The sequence below is a fragment of the Lygodium microphyllum genome, chromosome 7 (genome assembly GCF_053477565.2).
Source record: "Lygodium microphyllum isolate KBCC chromosome 7, Lygodium_microphyllum_v1.1.10, whole genome shotgun sequence".
NCBI lineage: Eukaryota > Viridiplantae > Streptophyta > Polypodiopsida > Schizaeales > Lygodiaceae > Lygodium > Lygodium microphyllum.
In genome coordinates this window covers 95,242,527-95,252,225 of record NC_141141.1, presented here as the reverse complement: position 1 = coordinate 95,252,225, position 9,699 = coordinate 95,242,527, and the positions used below count along the sequence as shown (strand labels likewise).

Below are 9,699 nucleotides of genomic sequence, written 5' to 3'. Positions count from 1 at the left end.
ACTCACCAATGTTGTGTTTACCCTGCTTTCGGTGCCTCTACAGGCATTATCTAAGAGAAAGAGTGAAAGAACAAAATAGCTTCTTATCCATTTCTTACTTTCTCGAATCCTTGCTTCTTCTCCTTTACTTCAACCTTCAAAATTAGCCTCTCTCAGTGGTGCCACTATGATATCATGTCATGAAATGTGTGGTGGGAGGATTTGCTTAAGCTACTACACCAAACACACACTAATATACTCACAAGAGGAAGCTCACTTAAGAGTATAAGAAGAGAGATAGAGGCCAAAATATTTTCTTGTTGGTTTCTTCTTCTTCTTTCATACACAATATAATGTTCACAAAGTATAGATAAGATACAACATAAAGAAAAGTGGCCTACTATTTCAAAGAGTGGGAACTGGCCTACTAAGTCAAAGAGTGCATAACTAACTATACTAATCGATTGGTGCTATAACTATGCCAACAATAGGTAGGTGCAACAAACCAAATATAATAAGTCAGTGGCCACATGAGGATCATAATGACCACCTATGTGCTAAGTGTTGATGTGTAGACTCATCTAACCAGGTGGTCCATCATCTCAATGTTCGCATATTGAGCTTGTTATCTCAACACAAAAGATTTAGAATGCAAGGCCATATGCATGTGTTCAAAGATATTTTAAGTAGCCATTTATTTAGGAGAGTAAAAATTTAAGCATTTAAGAGAAGTTGTCATTACGTACACACTTAAGGAAAGATAGTAAGAATTATTAGCAACATGATTTAAAACAACTTTGCAATACACCACTATTTAGAAACAACACTTTTTTAATGATTAACTAGGGTTGCTAGTCAACATGAACAACATTAGTGTTATCAATATCTTTGAGCTATTACATTGTTAGAGTAATACAAACATTATGATTGTACTACTTAAACTAAGAGCACTTCTTAGAATATAGTGGTTAGTAGTCATGATATTGACCATAACATTAATGTTGAATACTTTTTAGCAATCACATTTAATATCAATGTTTAAAGATATCAGAGTAATGATAATCATAGGTAGCACTATTAGCATTGAAATCATTTAAGAATCAGTGAAGATTGGTAATGAGCACTCTGATAATTATTATTTTTAATATTAATACTTGCCCTTTTTTGTAACAATATCACTCACTATAATTACTACTAGCAAGATAATCATTAGTAATATATTAATTAAGCTAATACATTCAATACTCAATTAAGGTGATACTTTTAGACTTTTAGATCTAGACTCTTGGCTAGCATAATTAGTGTTAATGTTACCATGAATCATGACTAATATTAGCACACTTAGAAAATTAACATTACCATGAACTACTAAGGTGGATCGATAGTAAAAAGGATCTAGTAATTCTAATATTTTTCAAATTAGTATTAAATATTCAATTCTAATAGTGCTTTGGTGCTATTATGCAATTAGAATAGCATGTGTGCAAAAAAAAATCCACCACAATGTTTAGATTAGCATTTTTAACCTTGATTCCTTTTTGTTAGCAAGATGATGCTTTGCTATCAAGATGTTTAATAACATCATGTTAGAATTGTCAATGACTATTGACTATCGCATGATTATGGTTTTATATGAACTTAGCTCACATAGACACCCTCAAGGAGCTTGCATCTAGTCTTTCTTGATAATCCTAATATGATGAGAGCATTACATTGATGCTACAAAAAGGAGTATCAAGGACAATAAGGAAAGGAGATTTAAGGATGCTTCCTTTCATAGGTGATCGAACAAAAAAAGATATATCAATGTTTTGATCTTAACTTCAAAACTTTTAAAATATAAACTCTTACAAAGCTTGCAATTATTTAAGAACTCAATGGTACCCCACTCTTTAATCATAGTACTAGCATTAGTAGAGAAATTTATCACCAATACATGCTTTATTGTAATATAGAAAGCACACTTGTGGCATCACTACTTACAATATTTATAAATGGAAATGGAGCTATTCTTATAAGTTAAGAAATTGTTGAAGTTTATCAATTTTGAGAAGGTTCTTCTTTGCACAAAAAGAGAATCATATATGGCTTTGGTTTCCTAAGAAACTCATGCTAGAAAATAATGTACAACCAAATTTCTTAATTTCTTATTAGGTCTTTTTTATAGCCCTAGAATAAAATATGTTTGAATGGTTAGAGGTTGTCTAACCATGCCAATCATGTTCTCCTTTTCATCTCCATGCCAATCATGCTCCAATTAGGCAACATCACTCTTTCAAGGCTTCACTTATCTTATCGAGTGTGTCTACTCTCATCTTGCTATATTTGCATACTTCTAAATATTGCAACTGATATGGATCTACAAAACTCCTCATTAACCAAGGTGATACATTTATGACATCTCTTATTTCCATGGAGATGTTTCCTTGTCTACTTTAATTAAAGGATGTTCCATGCTCCTTACTATGCTCACAACCTTCACTAAACTCTATTTTTAGAAAGTGTAAACTAAGTGCTAACTTTGTATATATTTCTTTGGCAAGAAAAATGGTATCATCTTACAATCCAAAATATAAAAGGAAATATAATTTTTGATATAGAAAAAACATTCATTTCCAAGGAAACATATAGATAGATTTCAAACAACATATTAGTAAATTTTTGTAACTTGGATATACCAATGGAACCTATTGTACTCTGTACAATCCAAGTAACTCCTCTTTATGGAATATTGCTTTAGGTATTCTTATCTCACAATGTCCTTTTTGAGCAAAACACTTGATTAAATCCTTATTACACATGCTCGTTCCATGAATAAAATCTATAGTGCGTGGAACACAAGTATACAATATATTGAACATGAGGATGATGGTAAATACGTTGGTTGTGTATAGATCTTACAAGGCTCAATTGAGTTGTAGACAATAACATATTTACAAATATTCACAAAATCAATGTTCACAAAGTTTTTAGAGTTGGTATATAAAATTAAGACCACATATTGATAGATTTAGGAGAATCACCCCTTTGCTTGATCTAGAACATCCAAAAGGAACAAATAAAGTAAGTATCCCAAACTATTGGTAACAAATGAAATCTCAAAGCAAACTAGCAAATAATGTATGATTGATATATTCTCTAGAAAAAAATCACATAATTACAATTTCATATTTACGTTGTGACTTTAAAAAAAAAGGAAAAATCACGTCTTACTTTCACAAATGGTTCCATACATGATAGCTATTTAGAACCCACTTGGTTAGTTTCTCCAAAAATGCGGTTCAAAATTGCTGCAAGCCTCACTCCACCTTGCGAGAGGCGTTGTTCCACAATGGGAAGGCGTGATAAAAAGTAGTCATCTAAAAATTCCATGAATGATTGAAAATTATTATGTTAAAATTGAATAAAAAAAATTCATATCCAAAAGCTTTTACTTGCTACTACAATATTGTGTTACATCATATTGTATGTTTTGTGTGTATGCATGTGTGCATGTATGTATGTCCAAATATGCATATGCATATGCATTTATCCATGCAAATGTGTATGTGTTTATTCATCTATGTGTCTTTTTGCACCCATTTATGTTGATATGTGTGCATGAATGTAAGCTATCTATGTACATTACTTACATATGTGTGGTGTATATGCATGTATGACTACATGAATATATGTGTGTATGTATATATGTAATTAACCATTATGTATGTATGTTTGCATGGGCAAATCAACAAGTGGTGAATGAGTACTTTTTGCACATGCTTGACATGTACATAAGTGTGATATGCAAGCATGTGCACTTATGCCAATTTGATGCAATGTGTAGGTATGGCTATGATACTTATATCACAAAATGACTTTTCTTGTTAGGTTTTTCACTAACAAGTAAGATACCTTCTAAGACTACCCCTTGTGATGCATCTTTGTAAGCCCATTTGCATGCTAGCTTGATACTTTCTCTAGCATACCTGTAAAGTTGAAATGAAGAAAGTTAAAAACAACTCCTAAACAATCATGATACCTAAGAAGACCCCCAAAAGTCTAAAGATATTCTCAAGATCTAGAAAAACCTATTATTTCCAAGTAAAGAAATTTCCTCTCTTCATCTAACATTAGCTTTTTACTTATGTGTTCTCACATGATTATAAGTACTCACATTTTAACAAAATATTTAAGTAAATTTATTTAGGATCATAGCTCTAGTTTTTTTAATTCATTATAATCATCTCTTCAAGTAGCACAAAGACACTATTTCCCAAATTGAGATTAAACTAGCATTAGAAAATTAGTTTAGTGTCCAAAGAGTATCAAAATTAAAAACAATTACAATTACAAGATAGTTAGGATACAATGATAATAAGACCCCCATCAACATGATGATGCTACTAAATAGTGAACACCTTCTATTATTGTGGAAGTATGTATTGGATGTTAGTTCTCATTTCACAAAGGAAACTGTTAAGAATTTTCCATTTAATGTAGAATTAGCCCAATGAAAATGATGACCCCTTCAAATATAAGTCTATGTAGGAGTATTAGTTGCAAATAGATTTTTATTCATGTTACATACACATTGAGTAACAACCATTTTTAGGTTATGGCAATACATGTTATGCAAAACAAAAAATCTTTATTATTTGTTGAATCTAGTTGTTTATGTTGATGTTTCCAAATTCATGATTGGAAAATAGAACTAAATTTAAAGTTTTAGATTCCAAATCATGGAGAACACATAGTTTACTTTTAGATACAAAAAGCTCAATACTTTATAGCAGTTAGATAAGATGTAATAAGGAATGAAATGAAAATTCTTACACATCGGGACATGCAATTTCACCAGAATGGCACTTTTCCCATTTTGAGGCATCATCCCAATTTTCCTAAGTTGAAAAAAAGTTCCAGAAGATTGGTTTATTGATAAAGTTAAAAATATATGATTGACTTACATAATAAAATTACAACTTTAGTATACATAAAACTCAAAAAAAGAGTGGAACCAATCATAACATAAGATTTTCTTTATCTCTTACTGTAATATTCTTGCTAAGATGATCCACATATGCTTGAAGGTCAGAGTCATAGAATCGTTTTAATGCTGTATCAATTATCCCACTATCCCACACCTAAAAGCAAAAATTTGTAATGAACACATGCTAAAAAATCATAGAAGAAACTTTATAAGTGGATTGAATAAATGAACTTACATGATGTAAATTAGCTTTACGTGTGTACCAATGAAGTATTATTGTGTTTCCTCCTTCATCTCCAGTATATCCCACATGTAATGGCTACATTTATGATAAATTAGATGCTTCTTTGCATTAATAACTATGATACATTCAAAATAGATGCAAGCTTGCAAACTTGCATAAGATAACATTAGTCACAACAATAATGATAGCAAAACCACCATAACAACAATTATAAGGGCAACCATAACAACAAAAAATCCTACTACTGCTACTGCTACTAGTCACAACAATAATGATAGCAAAAACCACCATAACAACAATTATAAGGGCAACCATAACAACAAAAAATCCTACTATTGCTGCTGCTGCTATTGCTACTGCTGCTACTACTACCACTACGACTACCACTACGACTATACTACTGCTACTGCTGTTGTTGTTGTTGTTGTTGTTGTTGTTGTTGTTGTTGTTGTTGTTGTTGCTGCTGCTGCTACTGCTACTACTGCTGCTATGACTACCACTACGACTATGACCACTACTATTAGAACTACCATAACTACTATCATTATCCCCACTACCACTACCACTACCACTACCACTATGCACTGCCCAATACTACTACTACTACTACTATCACTGCCACCATCACCACTACTACTAATCCTTTTCCTCTTCCTCCAACAATAACAACAACAACAACTAATACCACCACCACCCCCACCACAATGACATTAATTTCAAAGTAACACCAATATGAATACTATTGCTATTGGTACTACTACAACTATTATGAGTGCCACCACCATCACTTACTTCTACAACTACTATGAGTGCCAGTACCATCACTTACTACTACAAGTACAACTACTATTGCTACTGCCACCATTGCCATCACCATTGGCACCACTACTATGACCGCAAATAAGATTAAAAAATAATGACAAGCATGCATATAATAAATGATGAGCTTTTTCAACAATATAAAGAAATACCTGGTGCACATCTCCAACTAGATGTGCTAGGAACAAAAGGGAAGTTGTCAAATTATCTGTTTATAGGGTTGCAATTATGTTAGATTAAGGTAATTTGATCAAAGAAGTTACTAATACAATTGCGAGAATATTTTTATTCAATGGGATATTGAAACAATAACATGTTGATTTTGATAATGAATGAAAAGACTCATACATTGTGATTGATCTGATTGAAAAGTTGTTAATTGACTTGTAAAATTGTTGATACCACCAGAACAACACATGTTTGGATCCCCGTGTTTGTCATGGCAATCCCCTAGTTAACAAAAAGTGGACAATATTTAAAGATTCTAGATATAAATGTTTATGCTCTACATTAGACCTTTAAGAAGGACACATGAAATGACTTTTATAATAAACATTATGCTTGGGATGGAGTGCTACAAATCTCTTTAAAATCTATATGGCCATCTATAAAATGCTGCAATTATATTTAATTTCTAAATAGCTTGACACTTTTGGCCATTATAATAGAAAAGTTTGGTTTGTGTCTCAATTTTTGAAACTAGCTAACAACTTTCCAATCTATAATCCACTTATTGTTGTGTTATAATTGAGCAAAAAAATATCATGTTATGTCTCATTCAAAAGGACTTGAAGATTAGAATATCTATGTATGAGGGACAACAAGATTGTTTTCATTAGCTTATAAAAATTTTATAGGATGCCATTCGTGTTTTTACTATTTGACTAGTGAAAAGCACTAAAAGCATGCTATCTATACGTGCTTGGTTAATACATGCTTTAACCAAGCTAGTATTCATAATTTTTGTTACTTCATTGTAGTCTAACTTTCAAAAGATGAATAATGTATAATACAATACTCTTATGCCAACTAGTTATGATGAAGATGTTAAGATTACCTGTTTTGATTTTTACCTTATGGTAAGAATGGTTTAGAAACTTAGATATCATGTAACAATTAACTATAGCCAATATTTCTTTGAGAAATAATTCTTTGCTAGTTATACTTGAGTTTTAAGAAATAATCAAGTTAGACAGTTGTATTAATCCTATAGCTAGATAGGTGACATAGTTTAGCTCAAAATAACATCCTACCTTGCTAGCTCGTAGCTTTTAAATTAGATAAAGGAGATGCCCCTTTGACTACCTTGCAATATTTAAAGCTTTTCATTATCTATCTATTTAAGAGCACTCTTAATTGAATTTGGTTTTTTTGGTAGGTTAGCCATGTTCTATGGTGACAAGAGCAATAGTATGCTTTTACCTTTCAATAGTGAAGTTTCAAGTATTTCTAGTGAACTTCACATTCTTCTTTCGTTATATTAATGATCCGATTTCCAAGGTTTCAAAAATGTTTGATGCTATAACTTTTTAAAGGTCTGACAAAGCATATGCATGCATATTCTCACAAGTAGATAGGTAATGGTATATGATAATCAAATGTACTCATGCAAAATAAACTCTTGTATTACTCAAGTTTCTTGTTTAGAAAGCCTACGTTGATATTTATAATTGCACTGGAAATCAGGTGTGTCAATGAAATGCAAGCCACTACTCCAATGGAACTCTCTTGTGCGACGAACTTGATCAGGCCATCCACAAACATTGGCTAGACTACCCTTGGCATGCTCAGGAAGGAGACGCCTGACATTAGTTGTGGTTGCGTCATTCAACAAAGACTGCCAAACAAAATAAGAAATCAACACTTTCCCTATGATTGGAAAAATCACTAAGGACTTCAAAGAAGAAAAGACTATGGAAAGCATAAGACAATAGATCCATAATGCGTTAATGGAAAGCCATGACTTAGATACATATTAGTCATCTTAAGGGCATTCAAAATACTACTCATTTAGAGCATTTAAAAATTAACATAATGACTTTGCTAATGCATGAGTCAATTTCGCTGCATTTTACCTTCAACAAGATATTAAATTCTGCCTATAATCCTATTATAATCACCTAATCTTGTATAAGCTAGAGGAGGAGGAAACAAGCTATCTTCAATTAGGGTATTATATTGTGTGTGCAAGATTGTATATTCCTATTGATTCCTACTCTAGAATACTAGATAGAGAAATCTACGAGGCTATAATATTCATACTTGGTAACATGTTTTTCGATTTTGGAGATCAAATTAGTAACTATTCTATTACCTATTGTGCGTCCTAAGGTGTAAACTAATCAAGCCGTCAAAGAAGTAAATAAGGTCGATCATTAAGACAAAGATAAACGTAAAAGACTGGTAGCATAAGTTAGATCGATTCAAGGTTAGATTACAGGCCAGGATTGATGAATAAGAAAGTGATTACGTGAAATCTTGTGATGATTACCTCGGCGAGGAGACATGTAATGTAGTGGCCTTCAGTACCCCACGCTGCAGCATATTCAGTAATATAAGGGCTGCAATTGAGGATGAGTAGTATTAGATGAGAAAGAATGGAGCCATGTCTAATGGCCTTGATCGCCATCGATAATTGAGATCAGAACGTGCTCACAATACAGGTTGATATTCAGAAGCGCTAATGGAGAGAGAGAGAGAGAGAGAGAGAGAGAGAGAGAGAGAGAGAGTCGAGATGCAGAGCGCAGGGTACGTCCGAAAATACAAAGTAATTAGCAAAGCGATACGAAAGCTTGCAATGATCTTATAAGGGCTTCGACGGATGAGTGATGATCATGGAAGCAGGCATGCACGAGTAAGTAAGGTCTCACAGGGTGGTCCATCAATAAATCCGAGCAGGAAAGGTAACAGACGAGCATGAGGCTGTGTCGTAAACGCAAGCTGCAGTGCAGACAATTATAACGGTCGAGTGCGCAGCAAGGCAAAGCTTTGAATTAGCGTAGAAGCCATGGAACCTTCTCTGCGCCTGCGCACGCGCGCACACAGACAGTACGCATGCGCGCGGGTGCATTCCAGCGCAGGAAAAGGAAGCAGAAATAATAAGGCACGGCGCCCGGACTGAAGGTCAGAATCTCAGCCAGTCAAAACCTCCATTCCATACGTGATCACGCGGCTGGCACGTTATCACGAATCCTCGAGTCCATGGCGATTCAGAGTTGCTACATCGGTGAGTTGCAGAGAAGCCTATAACTGATTTGTTTAAGAATCCGCTGATGCGGATTGCGAGCGGGATATTCAGTTCCATGCGTTGACGAAACCCATGCTCTGAACCACTTGACCACGCTAGACACTATTCTATTGCTTCTGTCACACTATATTCACAAGTCATAACATCCCTCACGTTACATATGCTTTTCATTGACGTCAGAAGTTATCAAGTTATCCAAAATCACACGCTGACAGGGTCACTCATCAATACCTAAGTTTAGCACATGGGATGGGTTCCAGAACACCGGTTTTGAAAATCTTGTGTCTATACTCAAAGGGTATTATATAGAAGTGGAGATATTCATAGATTGAATAGGAATAGAAGTGGGGATATTCATAGATTGAATACCTAAGTTTAGCACATGGGATGGGTTCCAGAACACCAATTTTGAAAATCTTCTGTTTATATTGAAAGGGTATT

The 9,699-nt window shown here is 33.5% G+C and overlaps 1 protein-coding gene across 3 annotated transcripts; it reads right to left on the bottom strand.

Moving 5' to 3' along the window:
• Window positions 1–2,845: 2,845 nt before the first annotated feature.
• LOC148033717 (endonuclease 2-like) lies at window positions 2,846–9,257 on the bottom strand. 3 transcript variants are annotated; one of them, XM_087681691.1, is made up of 10 exons: window positions 8,503–9,257; window positions 7,668–7,848; window positions 6,360–6,461; window positions 6,164–6,219; window positions 5,184–5,267; window positions 5,010–5,102; window positions 4,795–4,859; window positions 3,874–3,947; window positions 3,235–3,338; window positions 2,846–3,015 (listed from the first exon to the last, which is right to left on the bottom strand). In XM_087681691.1, the coding sequence occupies exons 1-10, from the start codon at window positions 8,638–8,640 to the stop codon at window positions 2,968–2,970; spliced, it is 945 nt and encodes a 314-aa protein (XP_087537817.1). In that variant the 5' UTR covers window positions 8,641–9,257; the 3' UTR covers window positions 2,846–2,967. The 3 variants fall into 3 exon arrangements, with proteins under 3 accessions (XP_087537817.1, XP_087537818.1, XP_087537820.1); XM_087681692.1 differs by having other exon boundaries at window positions 3,193–3,338; window positions 8,503–9,256; XM_087681694.1 differs by having other exon boundaries at window positions 3,213–3,338; window positions 8,503–9,256.
• Window positions 9,258–9,699: the final 442 nt, after the last annotated feature.

Bases quoted from the DNA above. Each gene is read 5' to 3' on its own strand.
- LOC148033717 (XM_087681691.1), bottom strand. From the start codon at position 8,640: ATGGCGATCAAGGCCATTAGACATGGCTCCATTCTTTCTCATCTAATA. The intron at 7,849-8,502 runs GTAATCATCACA...TTTGTTTGGCAG, and splicing joins TTACATGTCTCCTCGCCGAG to TCTTTGTTGAATGACGCAAC. The intron at 3,948-4,794 runs GTAAGAATTTTC...TCAACTTTACAG, and splicing joins GAAATTGCATGTCCCGATGT to GTATGCTAGAGAAAGTATCA.